The sequence below is a fragment of the Trachymyrmex cornetzi genome, unplaced genomic scaffold (genome assembly GCF_001594075.2).
Source record: "Trachymyrmex cornetzi isolate Tcor2-1 unplaced genomic scaffold, Tcor1.1 scaffold59, whole genome shotgun sequence".
Classification (NCBI taxonomy): Eukaryota; Metazoa; Arthropoda; class Insecta; order Hymenoptera; family Formicidae; genus Trachymyrmex; species Trachymyrmex cornetzi.
Genome location: NW_017299903.1, coordinates 278,908 through 303,062, shown reverse-complemented (window position 1 = coordinate 303,062; position 24,155 = coordinate 278,908). Strand labels below are relative to the sequence as shown.

General features: G+C 33.8%; 1 protein-coding gene across 4 annotated transcripts in view; it reads right to left on the bottom strand.

Annotated features, from left to right (window-relative positions):
• Positions 1-24,155, bottom strand: part of raskol (Ras GTPase-activating protein raskol) — a 152,708-nt gene that overhangs the window by 65,717 nt on the left and 62,836 nt on the right. Inside the window, exon 2 of one of the 4 annotated variants that reach the window (XM_018515724.1) lies at positions 14,627-16,320. The exons of 2 other annotated variants lie outside the window; for them this stretch is intronic. In XM_018515724.1, the coding sequence (XP_018371226.1) occupies positions 14,627-15,503 (877 nt within the window). In that variant the 5' untranslated portion in view covers positions 15,504-16,320. Of the gene's footprint in view, positions 1-14,626; positions 16,321-24,155 lie in introns of those variants that run through there. One more of the 4 variants, XM_018515725.1, reaches the window with a different exon arrangement.

The window sequence follows — 24,155 nt, the reverse complement described above, 5'->3', positions numbered from 1 at the left end:
CTAAATTTGAATCAAATTTAATACATTTTCTTAAATTAAATAATTGTTTAACTCCGTTGTTTTAGTTAAATTAACGCTATACTGAATGAAGTAGACCATAGAAATAATAAAAAAATAACTTAGATTATAGTATAAATTGATATTATGAATTTAATAGTGTATAAAAATTTTATTTTAACTTCTGTGTATCAAACTTTGAATAAATGTTAGTACATATTTTAAGAGTAATCTTTAATTTGATATATTTTATTATTATAATATTCGAGATCTAGCCGCATTTTATAATGCTACATATATTGAAAATCATGAAAATCACGATCAAAGCAATAACGTGATATAAATCAACGATGTCATGCTATTTCTGGGATTCAATAGCATCATCTTTCTAAATAAACTATCAGAAGGGCACGTCGGATCGATTCGGTGAATTATGCAGATGCAACGAGAAAGGGGAGTGGTTGATAGGATGCAGCATCGATAGGATGACGCTCGCACAAATAAGGTGCGACAAAGCTTGAAAAAAGTTTAACTCTAACGGTAGTGAGCCACAGAACTATAGGGATATTCATCTAGTCATGACCCGTGCCATAAAGTAGCTTTTAAAGTGATCGAAAGGGAGATGGAAGGGCGGTGCAATTGTGCTGTCACAATGGGATACATTTTTGCGGATTAAGGCGCTCTTTATATGCTCATTGTTCCCGAATCAGGCCCAACCATCTCTGTGCGTACACATAGGTGACGAAGGCAATTATGTAGGTCGCGCAACTCTTTTCCGTGAATGAAAATCCCAACAATGGAGGATGATCCTTATCGAGTAACGTAATTATGCAAATTAATGCGGAGGCTCATTTCGAGGCGCGAATTTCAGACAAGTCAGATGGTGTGATTTGAAGCAGACAAAGGTGTAAAACGTCACATTTCTCACATCTCGTGACAATAAGCTTTCCAGAAGTTACAGAAATCGACAGTTACACTGTGTATTTTTGTTTGTTTCTTCCTTTTTAATCAATTGAGATTAGATCTTTCATTATTAAATAAAAAAATATTGGAATACTTTGTCAAGACTATACTCATCCTACTTCATACTTTAGTTGCATCATATTTTAGTTATAATTAAAAATAATAAACGTTCTCTCTCTCTCTCTCTCTCTCCCGTCCCCCTTTTATGTCTACCAATATTTCAATTTAGCATACTTTTATAATAAAAAACGTTTTTAACTGATGGTTCTCAAATTCTAACTAATTGAAAATATATTTAAGTTATTTTTTTTTCAGAAATTTATATATTATGATAATTTCCCTAAGAAATATCTTGTTATTTTCAAAAAGAAGCATTCTTTCTAAATGAATGGAGAATACACTAAATAATTAAATTAATTAAATTAAACATTCATTGATGATCAGAATGATTGATAATAATGAAGTAAACGGTATTTGGACAAACGATGTAATTATCTCTACAAATTGACAAATAATGATATTAATTCTGTCACATTCGGCAGGAATGGAAATTCCATGGTTTTGCCAAGGCGGAAACGCTATCGTCGCTTCTGCGGTTTGCAATTCTCACGACGAGATGAAACGTCGCGCTGCAACGCTCTCGAATATGGAAAAGCAAACCGTGCGATAACAACGGCTGACAAATTCAACCGCAAACTTAATTAACTATATATCTGACTACGTTCACGTACCATTACGGAAATTATGGACTCTCTCATTGTTGAAAATAGGTTATACAAAATTTTTCGCTAGTAGCAATCTCGTATAACAACAATTTTCTAACAGCATGTGTTTTATGCACTGTTCAAATTTAATTATCGTTTTAGTAAATAAAATAACGAATATTTAATAGGAGCTGTGGCAACTTACTTTAGGTTAAATTTGACACTTATAGATTTAACAGTGTATGTTGTTTATGCATATTATTTATCTTCTATTAAGAGATTATGAGAGAAAACTATAATTTTATGAGACTATACAGAAATTGGAAATTATATAATTTTTATTGTAATGAAATATTTATAGTGAATGTTTAATTAATACATCTTAGCTTTTGTGCGCGCGCGCGTGCGCGAGTGTGTGTGTGTGTGTGTAAGAGAAAGAAAAATGAAAAGTTAGTCTGCATGTAAATTATATATAAAATCCTTAACGAAAAAATGAAACATAGTGAGTAGTGATTAATGATATTGATCTAAAAAAACGTGGTTAAGTTAAAATATTCTCATAAAAAGTGATAACGTTTCGAATAATTACAATTCTCACGATACTGCGTGTTCGGAGGTCATGATGACTCATTTGAAAAAAATTATGACGGCATTGTGTAATGCGATGATCGCAAAAGTAGAAAGTATGACGCGTTGATTAATGACAATCGTGTGATTAATTGCGCTAATAAGTTACCGCGCGCGCATACGTATCGCTAATCAGCTGTTGTAATTAATCGGAGAGTTCGTTGCTCCATGCAAGCAAATTCACGGTGTTTCTAGTATATACATGTTAATCACTGTTAAATTCATAATGTCAAATTATACCCAATTAGAGTTATTTTTAAACAGTGATATAACCTATTTCTACAAGTTATCACTGTTCCTATTCGACACATTGCACTATTATAAATAAAATGTTAAACTTAAAGATGTATTGGACTTTTTTAGGCATGCAAAAATGTTAAAATTAACATTTTTGTACAAAAAATTTTATTGTTTACAGTATATGTCCTTAATTTAACTGAAACGATAGTAGTTAAACAATTTAACTTAAAAAATGTATTAAATTTTACTTTTTAGTTTATTATTTACTAAGTGCATAGATTAATATGATTTATTTTGAAACTAACTACAGAAATAGATTAATACATTTTGCATATATGAAAATTAAAAGTAACAGAATATTATTTAACTTGAGGGATTGAGTTGCTATTACTCCTTTGATATCTAACAATGACGCATATGTTTTATTTTATGTTATTTCGCATATAACATCATTCGGAATATGGCTTTGCGCAATCAAAATTAAAATGATAGTAATTATAGACTCACAAAAAAAAAACTGTGTATAATTTCCAACTATTTTTTATATTAAAAAACTATTTGTTAAAGTTAAGACGCTATAAAAAACTGTAACTATTGTTTAATTATAAGTATCAAAATAAACAAAAACAAATAAGTCATTATCATTTGAAAAGTTTTTCTTGCAATTGCTATTTTTAAAACAAATGATGACATAACAACAAAAAGATAAGCACCATTACAAATTCAATAAATGAGAATAGTTAATTAATTCTGTACTGTCATTGTAATCAGATTTCGTAATGCCTGCAGATTTTTTTTTCTAGTGGACCGTGCTTCCTTTTCAGTCAAGGCGACATGTAAATTTTACTAGTTTCACCCCCGCGCAATTTAACGCTCAATTCTGCCGCTAACCTCGTAGTAAATTGCTATCTCAATTGATCGTGTCCTCGACAATGCATTTGTGCCGACCGTTACTTAATGGCATCTGGCTGCATTGTAGGACATGTGTATCGGCATTTTTCTGCGGAATCCACTGCAACCCGACGTACGCCCGTCACGCATTCGCCTGATGTCACTTCCGGTAGCTCCATTCAAACGCAAGGAAATGAGGAAGCTTTGTGCCAATTACACCGATTGGATACAGCTTGTCAATATTTCGGAGCAATAAAATAAATTGTTTTAGAAAACAGTTCGGCCACCTCTCTCTAAAGAAATCAATTTTTAAATAACATGCATACATATACATACCTTTTTCACGATCATTTATATAAATACTGTTTTCGTTACCAAGCAATAAATAAAATTTATAATGCAGTGAATCAGTCATTACAATATGTTCTCCAGATTACTGACGCCTATCGTTACGTCATGTCCGGTAAACCGTTTTGAACTTGATAATGTTAGCTGCTGCTCCATGAAACGCAAAGTGGATCATTTAGAAACGAGATGGAAAAATGTGTCGCGATACATGCAATCGCATCATATCGCCGGCGATATGTTTTGGCGTGATCCTTTTTCCAGTGCGAACAATGCTTCACTGACACATGTTACGGACACTAGGTATATTAAATTAGTTACTGCATGTAGCAAGTTTTTAAAATTTTGTGGACTAATATTGCAAAAATAATAAACTGTAAATTTCACAACAATGAATAATATTTCACAAATAAAGAAGGAAGTTATAGGTATATAAAGTGAATTTAAATTAATTTTTGCTTGTTTCTAGGCTTTATTTTTATTCTTATATATTATAATTCTTATAAATCATTCACTAAAAGGATATATTTGTTATTTTTAAATAAAAAATATTATATATTATTAAATAAATTATAGTTAAAAGATATTTACTAAATAAACAATGCGACGATTGACTTTTAGATCGTTTTATTTGTCTGCGTTGCAATGCGCCTATCTTCCCCTATCGATGTGTGAAAACTAGAGTGCCGCAACTGGGAAATTAGCATATTTATTGTCGAGTTGTATGGCTTACAGACTAAACTTAAGAGTAAACGAGGGATTCTACTATGCGCCACGCGGGATTTCTATCTTCGAGGGGAAAGGAATATAGTCACATTTGCATACATCAACCTCGTTGTTTTCACGCCTCTGTCAGTCATTTTCCGTTGAATTCTCCATGTGGGACGTCCTATATGGAAAACGGCTATAGCGGGTGATGAATTGTTGACGGTCAATTCACATTCAACATTAATTAGCTAACTTTGATCTTTAGTGTTTATACGTGCAATCGATGAACAAGACGCCAAATACAACTGGCACACGTTAATTCGCTGTGCCGATCAGAATTCAGTAGGCCGGTCGCAGTACCGAATGTACGGAAAATCGCGTGTCGGAGAGAAGCACATGTGTAACGAAATGATCAGCTTGAGTGACGTCCGCACGTGCGTATTTACCGCATACACACTTCCATATTTATGGATTTACAAGGTTTACTATAGAACAACTGAGACATATCAAAATATACAAATAACACAAATAAATTTGATAAATAATATTAGGTGTTAAATTTAATTCCTGCCGTTTTTTGTCTCCAAAATTGATTTGTTTCGAAAGAAAATACCTTAATCAAAGTAATATTAATAAAGTATTATTAATTAGTAATAAAGTAGAAAATGGAGGAAATTACTTTGATTAAGGTATTCATTCATCTTCCCTTCGAAACAAATCAATTTTGGAGACGAAAAATGGCAGGAATTAAGTTTAACACCTAATAAAATAATATAATGTTAAATAATATAAAAAATAGGAATACAATAAATATAGTTATGCTTGCCATTATAGTTTTATAAATTAATGATATCGCCACAATTAAATTAATTTTTTATATATAAATGTAAAAACATAATCTTCTATATATATATAAAAATAATTTTGATAGCTGGATGATAATGAAGTCAAGCTATGCTCGTGTGGAGTTCAATCGATTGTTGCAAGTATCGATTCGTATCGCGATACATAGGGAGCAGAAATATATCTCTGCGGTATATCGATAATTTACGAGCATCGTTTTCTCACCTGAAATAAAGAGAGCTGTTTTAATCCGTGACCTTTCTCGATAACTGTTTTAACCACGCCCTATTTCCACGACGTTAGCGAAATCCTTCAGTATATCGCTTGATTTAAGATTTGCTCAATGAATCGAACTAAATCGATCGTGACTATCACATATTCCCCCAGTTGATTTTATCTACCGTCTATTTAAATAATGCATGTCCATCTCATGTCAGCAGTCACGCTTTTACATTTTAGATTCCTATAATATAGGCATCATATTTTTACTTGCGTACTTTTATTATAATATAAATAATAATTAATAATATGTTATTTTCCTTCCAAAGAAAAGCTTTGAAGACATTTAAAGTCTCAATAAAAGGAATTTATACATAAGATTGATAAACATCCATCATTTAATGCAGATAACAAACTTTCGATGAAAGAATGCTACTATTGTTCTGTACCGTTCGTGATAATTTTTCTACGAGAAATTCGTTTAGTTCCTTGAGTAGATAATTGCGATAAAAAATTGGCAAATAATCGGGTATTAAAAAATAACAGGTTTCGTTACCGACTTTTGACATGCACAGCAGCATACTTCGATCACTCGCTGTTCTCACGCACCAACCACCACCGCCGCGGGGCGAAAGGAAAGAAATCCGCTCACTTCGTGTAATTGCGGTCTGTCGACTGTTAGCTTGCCTTGACTAACAGAACTTTGCTCTAACATTGAGATGTGAATCGGTTATATAAATACATATAACGAGATTCTAGTGTGTGTTGTTGATAGCTATCGATAAAAAAGTAAGAAATGTAAATATATGTAAAACTCATAAGCAATTGAATATCAATAAAATATGCAAACTTTTTCTGGACATTATTATTTTACCTATACTGAGAAAAATTTCCGGGCTTTATCCGTTCAAAAAGTAACAAACAGATATTTCCGATTAATTTTGATTGAATTTATAAGACTATCCGATCAAATTTATCGGATAGTCCTATAAATCCGATAAATTTGATCGGATAGTCTTATAAATCCGATCAAAATCAATCGGAAATATCTGTTCGTTACTTTTTGAACGGACATTTTTCTCAGTGTACTTTTGCAATATTTATTGTTAAAAATCTTTAGTACATTTTATGTCCAACTTCCACATTAAATATAATTTTTTAATATTCGTCATTCTATAATATACATGGATTAAAAAGATTTACGAATTGATAAAAAAATTGACAAATTCCATTTTTTTTTGTGAAAACTATAAATGAAATCAGAACGAGTCAATCGCGAAATCGATCGTGAGAAAACGAAAACGAGTCGCTAAGGAATCTCTAACTTCTTTTCTGAAAACAGAATCGAAGAATTTCGCCATACTAGGAAATCTGATGGGAATAGATTTCCAGCATATTCTCACGTTCGGTCGTTCGCGGAAGACACTCTTTCCCGTTCGTGAATTCAATTCAGTCTATTCTTGTTAATAATGGATAGTGACACATGAATTTCTCGAAATATCTTCGTTTCTCTTCCATATAATATTTTATACTTTATATTGTTTTAAAATAATAATGCTAACACACGTATAAAGGTACAAAGTTTAATATTTTTGATACTTGCAGAATATAATCTTAATCGGCATGCATTGATACTGTAACTTGTATTGTCTACGATAAGCATTACATTTGAATTAGATACCATCAAACAAATTGTAATCGACGATTGAAAGTTTAATTGGTGATGTGTAAACTGCACGATGGTATGAAAGGCCATGAGTTAAACTGGTATCAGTTGTAATTAAGTAATATTGTGTCGAAATTGTTTCACAACGAAACTCCTATTAAGCAATACGCCTTGAAGAAATCTGGTTCAGTCTCGCACACGAAACTTTTCGTCAATGAGATGCCGTTAATATCTACCATAAGGTCAGTGCAGTAGCATTTTGTCATTATCTCCTAATATCATTGATATGTTGTCCGTTATCACAGCTAAACCAATATGGAATATTAATTTCAAAATAAAAAATTCAATCGCGAACAGAAATCTAGACTAGAGAAAGAAAATAATGTTTTGAATAAAGTACAACTATATAAACTTAAAATGTTAAAACATTTTGCTTGATTTTGAATGATCTCTTTTCTATCGTTTAATCCCATGTCTCTTCCGAGCGAGTGATTCAATGAGTTCCCCATTTGTATAAAAATAGAGAGAGAGAGAAAGAGATTAGAACGGAATTTTCATCTCGCGGCGATTGCTAAAATAAAGTTACCATTTGCGATGTCATTGTAATTTTTCATGGAGACAAGGCAAGCGACGGAAATAGAACATAAATCGAAAAAAAATGATCTGGTCAGATCTCTTAAACATCATGCATTTGCAAGATCGATTAATGGGATAAACTTTTTTTACGTGAAAACTCAGCGAGAGCGTCAGAATAAATATAAAAAAATCACACTCGTATCATTGTGCGAAACGCAACGAAATCCTGAAAGTTCAGAGAATAAACGACATCGAACAGTGGCGGCGCGATATCTATACTTTTTCTACGAACGCCATGCAATATGGTCCATACAGTAATATCGTGCGATACCGACCTTATGGTGTTTTTGTAAAGCACGCTTATCATATACGTCGTAAGCTGTATAGAGAAGCAAATTCATGAAAAATCGATTTCATTTATTATTATTATAACAAAGATTTTATTTTAAATGGTTTTTAAAAATAAAAATTTGCATTTCGCACGCCAAAAAACAAAATATGTATATAATGAGATTTAATTATTTAAAATATTCAAACAGTAAAACTTTTAACATATTTTTTTTAAACACGAAAATATCGATTAAATTCTTGCCAATTTTTAAAAGATTGATTGATTTATAAAATCATTGTTATTATTAAATATTTTAATTTTTTTTAATTAATCATAAATAATGATAAACATATTTAACAAGAGATAGCAAAGAAAATATCGAAAGTATAGGTATAGATATATAGAGACACAATGTCTGTATGCCAGAGAAGTTTGGTCGAGCGAACTATAATCACGGCAACTTTTTCTTTCGATTTGCAACTCGAGGAGGGCAGGTGGTTGAACGAAAGGCCACTATATAAGTAGGTTCTCAAAAATGTCGATGCAGGTCCCTGGATTGCAATCAACGCGATTTGCAAACGGTGAGGATCCTCTGTTGTTAGCGGTCACGTGTTCCAACTAGTTAGTCACAAAAATCCCGGGGACCACATTCCTGTCAGGTTTATTAATCTTGTCAACCTTCGTCAAAAATAACATATACTTTATATTACCTTAACAACGATATCATAACAACTAAATGCACAATTTATTACAAATACTAAAAAGACAACTAAAAAAAAATATATATAATAAAATGCTCTATGTGTAACTTAAAAAAATATTGCATTAAAAATAAAGTAAATCTTTTTTCCGATTATTTTATTTTTTAAATATATCGTAAATTAATTTTGTGATATTAAAATGTAACTAATAAAAATCTTAATAACTACATCTTAATACATATTTTACAGAATACTTAAAAATATAATTAGAAATGGTTTCTTACAAGTAAAATTTACAAGTAAAAAGCAATGAGAGCCGTAATATTCATTAGCTACATTTATACTTCTTGCATTCGTTTACTGGATAGACTCTTGTTCTTACTTGTTTAGCTACGGCATATAGCGAGAGATGAACGGAAAGTAATGACTCGTTTGAACAACTTATGAGTCAACGCGTGTAATCCTCCGGTTCTTTAATTAAGATGATCTTCGGCCGACGAGAAATAAAAGGCGTGCGGTGGCAGGCGTCGCGATGCAATTTCTGCCATTCTAACGGTACCGAATTCGTCGACAGAATCGCGAAATTCGATCTTCTTCTCTTTCTCTCCTCTTTGTATCGGCCTGATTTACGAGGCCACCGCAAAAACCCTCTCGTTCATTTCTGTCACTCAACCCGTCCAATTTACCGCACAATTTTCAGCATCTAACTACACGGATAGAATCTATGATAGGATCTATTAGTGATTGACGTTCCTAGTCCTCTTTAAATTGTGCAAATTATATTTTACGAATTGAGAATATAGAAATTTCATGGTCATAAAATAAAACTGTTAACTCTAAACTTTTAAGTATCAGATGAATTTACATTCTATAAACATGAAACTATATACCCAAAGACTTTATTTTCGAATTTTAAACACTGCGTAAACTTGATTCCATTGGAACATAAATCAACTTTTTCCTCAAAATACATTACATTATTAATATTATTCTAATACAATAAATTGAATTTTATATTGAAATATAATATTCACGATAATGTCCGTTATATGATAAAAAGAGTAGCACTTACTCCGATGTCAGTATATAGCCATAAAAATGAATAGAACTAAAGCACTTTGTTGAGTACAGTTTGCAATCTACTAGCCGTAGTATAAATCATTCTAAACTTGGCGATAAAACCTTCGCTACGTCCATCGCGTTTATTCCATTCGTGTGGTAACGTAAACGTAATTTACCACTTTGCCATTCTTTCGGTGAATCTATTGCGCTGCACCATTTCCTACTTCCCGACAAAATTAGCATAGAGAGATCGTGACGCTGGAAAGAAGGTGAAACAGTCGTGGAGCAGTAAATGGCATCGAGAAAACGGCACCGCGGCGTGTCGCAACGGCGCTTTCGTGAAATCATGCGGCAGATTCGCTTGGTTTCGTTTTATCGGCACGTCGGAATAATTTCATAAGTTTAGAACCGATGCAATAAGCTCTGGCAAAGTAGATTGTGGATTTAAACAACGTAAGATAACTATGAAATGTCAACGTGAAATGTCTCACACCTTGTTTATGTCCATATGAAACACCTCTTACACACCTCTTTCCCTCGCTACGTTACGATCGGATAAAGACAATTTCTGCCTTCATTTGAGAGCTCGTGATACGCGATTAGAAAACGTTGCTAAAAAAAATTGCTTCAAAATTTCTAAATTAAAATATTATATAATATAATAGTAGGGTAAAAGCAGGGATTATGGAATAGCTTTTTTTAAATTAACATTGCTCCGATATAAATGCATATGAAGACTTTAAATTTACACAGAACTCTTGAGGAATAATAAGGAAATGTTAACTATAACATCCAATAAATGAAGGTGACCAAAATTTAAGTCCAACGTCAATATTAACAAAAAAGTCAAAAGTGAAAAAATGGGAGGGTCTAAAAAATGGGATGTAATATGGAATACCGATGAAATTTTGACCATAGTAATAAATAACACAATAAATAAAGTCCAAATTTGTTTATTTATATAAACTGATCAAGAAAAATAGAAAACTGTTCAATTTTTATTGTACAATACTACAGAAAATATAATAGCATCATTACGAACGTTATTACGCATGGACAAATAAAAAATCGCAAATAAGCTGATAAATCGCAAATAAACTGATATAGAATGCATGCTGTAATCTAACCTAACCTAATCTGATCACGAATAAGTTGCTATATGCATGGAATCTATTCTCAACCATCGATGTATTCCACATTACCTGCATGTCGTCATATGACAAATAAAGTCTTTCCGTAGCAATAAACAAGTTTGAAACAGCAATTAATCTGCATAATATTGTTCATGCAACATTATTAAAAGCGTCTGTGCAATATAAGTATTAAAAAAACTTACCTTCAGTTTGTGAGAACACTTTTTAGAAAAAGCTACCGAATCTTCTGACGTAACGAAAATGAATAAATGTTAATTGTAGCAAAACGGTTGGTCTGACCGAGTTCATTGCTTGTTATGACGTGTTTGGTAAAAAATAAGCCACTATTCCATATTAGTAGCCTATGCCATAATCCCTGATTTTACCCTATATACGAATTTTTGGAACCATTCAATGCGTTATCTGTTTAGATACAATTTTTTGCTTTTTATGTTTATGTATAAACTATATAGTTTTATTTCTTTTGTTATATTATGAATTTTTTCTATCATAAACGGCTTATCGTGTTTTATTAAATATTTAAATAAACCATTTTAGGAATTCTCTTTAAAAGATAGAATAGTGAATAATAAGTTATATAGACATAAGTATTGATATGCACCTAATATACGCGAATGCTTTATTATCTGAACGTAATTGAAAATAAAGCTAATTCTTCCGTAGCTTATCATACAAAGTAAGCTCTTTTAGAAGACAAGAAGATAAGGGAAGATTTTGTTTTTATTATCCTGAATATTTTCAATGACACTATTCGGTTATACAGTTCTATACGTAAAAAGCAACGTAATGCACACGTGCTCTTCTCGGAATAAAAATAAACGAGGTATACGAAGGTGCCCTAGATCCGAATCGATGAATCATCTTTTAACCATGTACATTCGTTAATCAGTCTGAAATAGATTTTTTTAGCAGAAATATAAATAATCTAAAAAGTTCTAAGCGATTAAAAATAAAGGAAAAAAAGAGCTCTTTTTCAAATACAAGATAAAATTGACGTTAATCCATTTAATATTAAATTAAGAGATTTATTATAATTCAACGAATTAAAAAATCAATAAAATACTTAATATTAAAATTTAGGAACTAATCACAAATGACATCGAATCCAAAGTCGGATCTGGGACACTCTGTATATGCATATTCTTTTCGCTGATTCTTCGTTGTACCATAATAAGATTCTCGAAGCATTAGATCAGCCCTGTTAAGTTTCGCCAATATATCAAGATAATTTTACAGAGCGAAGAAGAAAATATGAGTAGACGCTCCATCATCTGCGGTATCAGAGTGTATTCGAGGGAAGATTTAATACGCGCGACCGTGTGTACTTATTCCAATAACCGTGTTTAGCTGTGTATGCTTTGCATTCTTCACAATTAACTCGAGGGAAGGAGGACATGCCGATGTGAAATGCGACAATTCATTCGCCGTAGTTTGAATTAGATAAAGCCTTGTCGCTTATACTTTAGCTCTTTTGATCTCTAAACCGTAAATTATTTAATATAAGATTCTTGCTTTATTTATAATGCGAAACGCGATCTATAATTTGGATTGCTCGAACGAAGCATATTTCTTGGAACAGAGATTTGCAGTCAATCAAATTAAATCCTTTCACGATCAATCTTCTTTTCTACGAAGATATATTCTACTAATGATGAAAAAAGTTGAAAAAAAAAGAAAGTTTAATATAATAAATATGTTTCGACAGATAATTTAACGCTCGTTAATTATTGTTATTTTAATATATTTTTAAAACGTTCTAAAATAAGAGTACTAAAATAATAATTTTAAGAATGATTTAATAAACGATTTTATTATTTAGAAACATATAATATTTATCTCAATCTAATTTTAAGATAAAAAAAGATAATTTTGTTTATGTATATGACAAATGATAAATATATTGAAAATGACATGTGAATGTTGAGATCACTATAATGTTTCCGCGTACGCATGTTTCCGCGTAAATATTATCATCGCTTGCAAAAAGCTGATACATTATCGAGAAAGATATGACAATGCGTAACGCAGTTTCGCTTGTGTGTATAATCATTACGCGCATGTGCTTCCCTTAAAAGTCCCGCGACTCTTTCGGCGATGAACGCACTCTGTAATTTTGTACTATGTAATTACGATTAGTATATTATGGCTCGTAAAAGTTGTATACTTTCAATCGCCGTGTTTAGACTTTTAGAGTATAATACAGAGTGAGTACTTAAAACTGAGTGCAAAACATAGTATATACAATTTTCCATAAAAAAGAATAGTTAATTCTTTTTTCTCGATTTTACATGTTAGAGATAATGCAAGAAAAAAATTTTATTATAGTTTATGTTAGAAGAAAGCAACAGAATTATTAACGCACATAAATTTTCAAAATTTTTAATTTAAAAATGCAACTCGTGCAATACCTACTCATGTTAGAAAAAAATAAATACATTAGTTTGAGTGTATACTATAATTTTTGTACTATTTATTATATAATTAAAATAATTTTTAATTTTACTGCAAACATGTATAAAAAGGATTTCTTTGATAATCCTGGAATAAGTATAATGTTTAGATAGTCATAAAGCATTTTCAAAAGTGAAAAGCAGGTCTGCAGTGTTTATCTAAGATCTTATTAAGCGAATTATTAATCTTCAGAATCTGTTACTGATAGAACTTTCGATCTCCTCGTAAATCTTGCCGTGCTCCTAAATGCAGCTTTGGGAACAACGTAACGTGTAATTATTGCATAATTATCAAGTCGAAAACAAAAATCGTTTAGGGGCTGAGGTTGATGTAAGAAATCGTGCGGAAGTGGCTAATTAACACTCGCTGCTTACTCGTGTAAACCGGTACATTCGGCTGATTTATTTGAACATCATTCCGGCGATTTTAAGTACCGATATGATTGATCTCGCGAATAGGTTACTATTAAATATCTTACTATCCACTCACTACTAAACGTAGCTCTCATATCATTTTGCGCTTCGGCTCATTATAATAACATGATGTTGCAGTATAAGATAATTAATGCCAAGTATGTATAAAGTCAATTAAATTTCTTCATAGTTCTAACGTTACTCTTAATATGATATTCACGATAAAAAGGATTTCTTTACATATATTCGTAAAGATATACGTGAGTGAGTTAATAACTAATTTTAATTTTTATATATATCACCTTGATTGTCGAGAGCTAAATTAAAGTTACTTATTGACTGACCTATCGTATACAAATTTTTTTTATCAATAAGATTATCTTGATAAAATTCATTTGAACTTTTTGTACTAAAATAAAAAAAGAATACTTCCTTCAAAAAATATTGATATAAATATGATTTTAAATGATCATAGTTTAACTGCTCACTATTTCTAATGAAATATTTAATAGATATATGACGACCTATAAAATTGCTCCAGTAATTCAATGAACTACTTTCATTACATAAATCAACATCAATCTGGAATCATATTAGCATGGTAATCAACATGATGTCCAGCATAATTATGCTAAACAATATGCATCTTTATCACATATTTAATTTATTGCATTGACGATCCGGATTGAGAATCTACATGCGGTGTTAATAAACCGGAAAGACTCGTTTGTCTACCTGAGTGTATTCCGCCATCGATATCGGCGTCCTCGAAGACGGACGACTCGATGCATTCATCATCAGCGACAGCGGGATCCTCGGTGGTTTCTTCGTTCTTGAACCTATCGTTATTTGCACGAACATCCGTTTTCTCGACGGTGCAAGGACTATCGACGGAAGCGTGCCTTCCGAGCCGTACCAACGTGCTGTTGCTCCTCGCCAACTTCGTGCTGTGAGTCCTACGGATCAGAAGATTCGTGAGAGTCGTGTTCTGCTTGATCCTGGGCTCCTGATGGCTGATTCTGTGCTCGCGGCTGGATCCGGCCGACTTCGGAGCTGATTCGATGACGATTCTCGCCACGGGTTTCTCTTCGGCATTCGTCGGCTTCTTTCTACATCCGGCATCGTTCTCCACCTCGAAGCAGGCAATGGTGTTGTTCAAACGATTATCCTTCCTATTGCTCGAGTCCTTCCTGCCGGTGAACCGGCTTTGGAATCGCTCGATAGTCTTGAACGACCTCGTTCTCTCGACTTTCTTCCTCTGTTCCGTTTGACCACTGGACGTCGCGGGCGGCCGTTCGCACTTGGACGCCTCGAAGATTCTCGTCAACGACTGCACCTTCCCTCTCACCTCGGGTAACGTCTCATCTGCATTTCTCCTCGATGTAAAGCCATCATTGTTGCTCAAAGTGCGCGTAAGCGACCCGGACGTTGGCGTCTTCGACGTACTACCGATAGGAAAGGTGTTGCAGGCAAATTTTTCACAACTGCCATCTGTTGAGTGGCCTTTAGTCAGTTTTGCAATCGGTTGCCGCACCGACTCGCTGCCGTCCAATGGCACGTAAAACGTAGATCGCCGCTTTGGCGACTCTTCAGGATTCTCAGTGGTCAGCATGTCTTTGCATTTCCCAAATCTCCTCGAAACGATCGTGGGATCCACGTGTAGTTCACGGCGCAAATTGCGTCCGATTATCGTGAGAAGCTATCATGCTTATCTAGCACGAATTATCAGTGCGTTTCAGTTTCTTTTTGCTCGCGTTGAAAGGATGTCGACGCTAAATTGTCAGTCGAGCTCTGCGCTTTTTATCTGTCACGTTTGTGTTGACGTTTATTTTATCTTGTGGCGCATTGTTCGTAGTAAGTAGATAGCCACACGCATTGCGTCGGCTATCGCGCCATACCGCGCGATACTAGGTCTCGATTGCAAACGGTCCCCTCTCGATTAGCTCCAATTCACTCTCCGACTCCGCGCTACCGCATTTTTGCGTATCGGGTGTCTCTTCTTCGGTATCGACTGCAGGGTGCAATGTCAAGGGTATGCTATCAAGATACTGGCAATACTACGATAATGTGCCTCTTAGAATACCCTCTCGTCCTTGCGGATGAACCCAAGTCACATACGATCTTCAGGGTCGCAGTAATAACAATAATTACGTTTCTTCTTCTTCAGTCTTTGTGTCTTTCTCTCTTGGATTTTCGTGACGGTCCTTTCGTCGCGCTGACTTGTTCCTTTGGAATATTTCTTCGTCGCTCTTTTCCTCTCGACACTCGTGCTAAATATAGATAGACTATTGAACGGTGTATAGCCAAACGAGTGAAAGAGAAAGAGAGAACACGTGCGTCGTTAAACCAAGACGAATATCAGCTGGCTGTGTTATCTCTGTACGCCGATACTCGCGGATGACGCGAGGCGTTGAACTGTGAACGCGCGACTCTCGTCGTAGTTTCTCCGTGGCGGCTTCTTCCGCAAAGAGCTACCTTTTATCTGTGTCTTATTTAAGTTTGTTTTACGTTCGTTCGTGTGTACGTCTTCGTAGCAGCGTAGTTGTTTCTTCCACAAGAAATTCTTCCTTTATTCTCCTCCTAATCTTCCAATATTTCGTATACGTATATATATATATTTTTTTTTATTTCTTTATTATATATTTTTAAATATTTGTTATGTATCTAACTTTTTTATGCTGTTTGTTATGTAATTTCTAATTTAAAATGCGATTTTTTTACCGAAACATGTATATATTTATCATTTGTCGTTGGAGGGGCATTTATCGACTATCTTATCACGTAATAAGGTTCCTATTACTTTTTGCTGTCTCGAAATGTGCTAAATTTGTATGGAAAAAAAAATTCTTTATTTTTTGCCTAAAACACTTTTTCTGCCGATATTTCTTATTTTTTATCTAAACAAAATTTCTGTTAAAACTTCTGTTAAAACAAATCTTTCAATATATCTGCTCCGAAAGAAAATCGTAGCTCACGTCAGAAGAAACAAGGCAGGCTCAGCAAGATCGGATGGGTCTATAGCGAAGAAGATTCGCTGCAGAAGAAACCGATGGAAGAGGAGATGCAGCTGCAGATTGCAGGTGGAACTGGTCGAAGAATCTGCGACGATCGTAGAGAATTGCCGTCGGTGCAGATAGGATGTATGCCGTTGGAATTGTTGGCAAAGCCGGTCGAGATTTACGATCGCAGTGAGCACTTCGAGTCTGTCGAGAGGGGAGAGGGTAGGGACTTGCACGACGATTTATAGGAGTCTGATTATAATCCATTAAATTCACTGAAAAAAAAACGGAGTAACGCGCGTCGTAACGCGACTCTGGATTACAATCGAGAATCCATCGATCATGAGGGACAAACCTGTCGTCAATTATTCACCGAAAGTTTATTCATGCCACAACTCACGACGATTTCTTGGAGTTCCATGCATTCCGATACGTAGTGCATTCCACGTTCGGGCAGGAGGAAAAGCGATCGGTCGTCTCCCGGTTCACTCCGTCACACATCACAGAGATAAAACTCTTTTCTCACCGAGATACGATTGCACACGCGCGCGCACACACACACACACACACGCACATACACTTGACGCTGAATTTACGCTCGAACTATCCACGATGATATGATTTACTGCGTGCGGTGTGCGGAGCACCGAAGCGACGCAACTCCGTCCTCGAGCGACAGTCGCACGGCTGCTGCGCCGAGAAAAGTAAGAGGTGTTCTCGCAAGTTGTGGCGATCCAGCTGTCACGATCGCTTTTCTTACGAGCTCGCTCGCTCGCGAAGATTGCCCTTCTCTCTTTTTCTCACCTTCTCACCGATCGCCTCGTAACGCAATCCACCCGCGCGAGTGGGGGTGCGCGTGTTTCTTTTACCGTTTGTTGTCAACAGTGTCGACACTCGAGAGAACAAACGCGTTTCTTCTGCGCGAGAAGCGCGTACGACTTACGACTTACGACAGCGTTGCGCGCGGCGCGATCAGTCCGCACCGCGGACGGACTCACGGCTATCTGGCTCGACGAGCCGGACTTAATCCGAGCGTGCCATGAGCGCCTCTATCGGCGGCAGTCTCTTCGACGCGCGTGAAAGAGAGAAAGAGAGGGTAAGAGAGACAGCCGACCTGTCGGAGGATCGGCGACGAATGCACGCGCGTCGACTCTACGCTGCACTCAACCAGACTTCCAGAAGTGCGAGCTTCGTCAGGACGATCCACGGTGAAGTATAGCGATATGCTAGGATAAATTAAAACAAACGTACTAGAAAATTACTTAAACCGTAAAACCTATCATTTTCCAAGGAAACAAGACTGAATACTAAAGATATGACAACTCTCTCCCCCCCCCCCCCCCCCCCCCCTCCCCTCTCTCTCTATTAAAAAAAAACTACAGAGAAACAAAAGTTTTTAAATAAAGAAGGTATAATTCTTTCGTTTTTGTACCGTAAAACGGTAACTTTGACATAGTTAGAACAACATTGACTCAGTCAGGATAACTTTGGCTCAAATTTAGAAAAATGTATGTTTAAACAGCACGCGTGCATGTCCGAAATTAGGACACAAAACGTTATATATGTCCTTATATGTCTTTAAGGGGATGCTGAAGAGATCCATTTACCGTCATTGCAGTTTGATAAAAATCTTTGAATTGACTAAACGGAATAAAAAAATCTTTGTACAGGATTAAAGTAAACGCAAAATCCTGATGTGGTGCAGTGGATGTTATACTAAAATCGCAAAAAAAAAATAAAAAACTTTTTAACTTTTTTTTTATTTTAGTATTTTACTTTAATCCTGTAAAAGGATTTTTTATTCCATTTAGTCAATTCGAAGATTTTTATCAAACTGCAATGTCGATAATTGGGTCCCTCCAGCATCCCCTTAAGAAGGTTTTAAGATGTCTTATATCTCAATTTTAACATGCATTCTGGGTATTATCACAATTTGGTCTCCAAAGTTACTCTATTTTACGATACCAATTTCTCCAAATGTAATATGTAGGTAAATTTTTTATATTGTAATTTGTTAAAAACAAGAGAGAGGTAGATCAGAGTTGAAACGATGTTTAGTGCTGCGTGAGAAAAAACCAAGAATCGCTTCTACAAGTGTCGCCAATTTTAACTGACGATTAGCGAGGAAACTATTAAGAGTCTGTACTTTAGAATAAATTACATAGAAATATGCCACTGAAGTGAGCTCCGTTATCGTGAATCAAATCTATCAACTCACTATCTCGTAGGTATCTACTTCTCGACCTGATTTTGCACAACAAAAATTTCTCCACTATTTTCAATAAATTTGAACAGATGTACAAGCATATTATTTATTTTCTACATGTGATTAGCGATATTGCAACAATGTGAAAGTGTTTTACGGACGGATCACGAGCATCGCCTGTAATAATTAAGACGTAATGATAAGGGAGGTAACTTCAACTGCGGGATATCTTACGTAACGACGCACTAATTGTTATGCGAGCGTGCGATGTTATAATGTTTCCACTATTTGAAATAGAAACCCTGATTACGACCTCGAGAGATTAATGCTGTATGCGCCAAACAAACCATGCACGTTTTCGTAGTATTGTTGTACGTACATATGGGAAAGTACCGTCTAACATCATGGAAATAATAACAATATATCTTTTAAAAATAATAAAATAAGAAGTATGAGTGAGATACAAACTTATAATAGTGAGACGATTTTTTTCATTGAGTTTTACACTCGATATTATTTCATTTCAAATGTATTTTTTCCTCGATTAGTTACCGATTGATCAACTTTGCAATGTAGTGACCGTTCTACCATTGATATAGCGTTAATTCCATGATAAAATATATCTACGAAAATGTTTATGACTCAATTAAACACGTTCGTAACTGTTTCTTCACCTACTACCTCTTCCAAGCCACTCCATTTCAAAATCAGCGTAAAATCGATAATTTACGGTCATTTTCATTTTCTGCAAGACTGTTTAAAAAAAAAGTCAGTAACCGTTTAAAGATTACAAATTTCAGTAATTGACAATTTATCTTAAATTTATGTACATTAATATTTATTGCTTGTTTTTTTACATTAGCGTTTATATGTTTCCAGTTTCAATCATAGAAAATAACTACATTATTTATATCTCATATTTTCCTTAAAAGAGAAAGGGAGAGGGAGGGAGGGAGGGAGGGAGTTTGAGAGAGAGAGAGAGAGAGAGAGAGAGACTCACGTCACATCTCCACAAATTCTATTAAATTTTTCTGCATAGTAACAATCATTAGTGGACAAAATTACCAAATATTTCAATTGAGAAAAAAAATAATAAAAATTTCAAGCTTTTTGCTAGCTTAAAAATTCATACTGCCGAATTTATGCGGACGTAGAAATGCTTTCAAGGCTAGCAGTCAAAAGAACTGAGAAAGGATATGACTCGATAAATAACGTCAGCTCAGTGTGAACCGTTCGGATTTCAAAACCACGTTCTCGTTCCTTGATAACCAGTCTCTAAGATGGCTTAGGACGATTTATATGTCACGATCAGCTCGTCGATAAAAAGTTCTCTCAAATTTCAAATATCCTTGCCATTCGAAATGCAACTTTCTTTGAGACAAAATATGTGCAAAATATGAGAGAGAGAGAGAGAGAGAGAGAGAGAGATTAATGCTGTATAATTAAAATTCATTTACAAATTAAATAAAGAATTTATCATGATTTGAGATCGACTTCAGTAACGCCACTTTCATTTAAAAAAATATTACATGAAATTTTCATGATCTTTATCTCATGTTTTCGCTCGAAACTGTTGTTTAAAAAATAAGAAGCCCTTTCAACTGTGTTCATATAGCGTTTCAGTAGATAATGCATTTGTTTGCTTTCACAAATGTCTCTCTTTCTATTTCCACAATTATAATTTATTCTAATCGTAATCGGGGAAAACATGTGCGTTCACGCGATAATTCTTCGAAATGCTCGTTGAAAGTAAACTCGTGTGAAAACTTCACTTCTACGCGTTAAATATCTGCTACTAGCTCGTACAATTTTCTTGATTTTTTTCTCTTTATATTTTATCAGGCAAGCCAAAAAATTCATTTTCTTACATGAGATAAATATAAATTACACATATAAATGCTTTGGAGATCTAAATAACGCGTATAAAATTATTAAGTTGCATATATGATTCATTATATCTCATTGTTAGATATAAATTTTATCAACTTTTTAATCTCACGCATTACCTATATGACTTTTTTAAAGAGTTTAATAAGTAAACTCAAAAAATGTATAAAAATTGTGTAACTAGTTTATATTTAAAATTCTATATATATTAATATTAATTATATCTAGTAATATTTTTAAGGAAATTTAAATTGTAAAAATTAAAACATCAATATCTTTTTTGTAAAACAATATATGAAATTACAATCTCTCTCATATACCTATATCTCGTTGGTAATAAATATAGATAACACAGGCACACAAAACAAAATTTAATGTTTAATCCGAAGATTAGACTATGTATTCTTATGTATTTTGACGCTCTGAAACCAAACCCGACATCCAAATTGTTCCTTCAAGTTACAATTTTTTTTTATCGATGGAAAAGAGAGAATCAATATTCACACGTCTTAATTGGAGCAACATCACCATAAGTTTCTATCAGAGTTCTATGACCTTCAGCCATTTTCTTCGGATTAAAAAACAAAAGCAACACATGTCGAAAAGTTCCATTTTTTTAATGGTATAAACACGATATTTACTGCATCTATTGTTAGTAAACGACTAAATATCATGGAGTAATATTAAGAAACAATAGTTGTGCTGTCTTCGACAACACTGACATTAATGCCATCTCTTGCAAAACCTTCAAAACTAAATCACCTTCCTAATATATTGGAGAATCGAGCTATGTTCCGTTAATAGAAAAAAAATTGTTACGCGATGAAGCGATTTGGACATCGGATTCGCTTTTATAGCGTCAAAATACATAGAAATACCATGGTCTAATCTTTGGATAAAAAAATTTTTTTTATGTCTGTGTACTCATATTCATGATCAATATGCATAAATTATTTTTTATTAAATCCATATAAAAATAGATCAGCATATATGTTGTCTTTTATATATGTTTCCATCGTATGTCTTTTGTACATATTTTAAAGCAACCCTCTACAGCAACTCCTTTCACTCTTATAACTGAAGCCAGTTTGATTTTTATTATAGATTTATCGATGTCGCAATATGTATTAATATGATTATGTTCGTATATATAATCAATACTGTAATTATCGTTCATAATCAACTAAGTAAATTGCGAGGAGAAAGTAAGCTCAAAGTTTCGCTGACATTTAATAACTGCGTATTATATAAAACATAACTCCAAATTATTTTACTGAACTCAAATAGATCGACGAATTCTAAATGTTAAAAAGAAATAACACAAATATAATTTAATGTATTCTCATCATAAAAAACGAACAAAATTTTTCGTAGATATTCAGAAATATGCACTGAGAGAATTATATATTACTATTTATGGTTGTTCCAAAATATAATTGTAAAATTATAGTCACTTGAATCATTTTTATGGTAATTTCAACTATTTTATGGTTATAATAATTATAATTATATAGTCATTTTAGGTTGTCAACTATATATATTTGTTGCTAGAACTATAATACACATAGTTATTGTTATTATTATTATTACAGCAGTAATAATCATAATTATAATAATATATAATTATAGTTGCAAATACCAAACATTTTTCTCACAGTGTAAAAATTTGAGATTTTTAATTGCATTATTGCATCTTTGATTCAGGTATGCCGCCTATTGCGTATACTTTTCAAGTCACAAATTTTTACACCGAGTCACAATGCAACTTCCGCATGTCGTGAGACACGATCGTTCGTGTCGTTTGCGACATCACTAATTGTAATAATGCGCAAGATCCGGCGCTGGCGCTGAACGCGCTTTCCTCATCCTCCGTGGAGATTGACGTGCTATGCCGCCGACGCTTAAAATGAATAATGACCCGGAGCCGGGTGTACGGATGCGATTGTAAAGCGAGCAAAGCGAGCAATCTCGTGGATTGCGGATTCTCTTTGCGCTGCCCACACGCTGCACACAGGAAATTTCATTTTGCATGTTACGGTCGGATTCGTACTTTCAAATTTATTGTAACGAATAAGGGTAGTTCTGTATAGAAAATTTCATTATCGAGAAAATCGATTTCGTTATTGAGAATGCGTTGAATTTCTGCGTTAGCAACAGAAATCGAATACTTTTTGACCAAAAATGTATCGGTTCCCACGAATTAAAATTTGTGACCAGAAACTTTGTGTGCACCGGGTCTTTATTTAAAACGTAGTAAACTCTGGAAAAAACACGACGAGTGTTGGACGTTTGTCCCTTTCCATTTCTCAACCTTTTGTTAGGTGCATAATGCAATTAGCATTTTATGACAGTGCTGCCTGGGAAATGCATTTACAAGCACGTTTTCGACGTCTCTACTTATCTCCCTCGCACCGAAAGCAGACGTCTGAGCACGTGCCTTTAAAGCTGACGTTCGCAACATCCGCTGTGCACGACAGGGAATCTTAACGACCTGTACTTAAACGAGTTAGACAGTACTGATCCTAGTATAATATGGCAATTAAACACTCTTTTTCTAATCACGAGACTAATAGAATGCTTAGAGAAAATGATGATTGAAAGAACATGAATCGACATGAGAAATTGTCGCAATATATATACGATTCGTTTATCGTAATAAAATTTTCATTATTATCACAACAATGGTAGTAGATGTATAATAAAAATAATGATACATTATTTATATAAATACAAAAGTAACTAATATATTGCAAAGCAATCTAATTATAACAGAAATGCGACCAATGAAACTGAGAAATATTTTAATCTACTTTTTTGCGCTTTCGTGTAATATAGATAATAATATCAGTAACCACGTGATTATTTATTGATAAAATATCACAACGTGCAAATCAGAAGAGTATAAAAATGGGGAATTATAAATATATCTATTTCTTACGATACATAGAAACTTATCACCGATAATATTAGTCAAATAAACTGAATGTAAAACGTTTTAATATTCTTTTGATATTACTTTTGATATTGCTTGATATTATTTTGCCTACGCTTCATTAAAATTAGATTATAATTTGCGTAACAAGCTAAAAATATAGCTAATATAGATATGAGAAGAAAATATTCGTTTTTCTGTTAATGTGTATTTGCATGTGTTTGTAAACTTTTTATACGA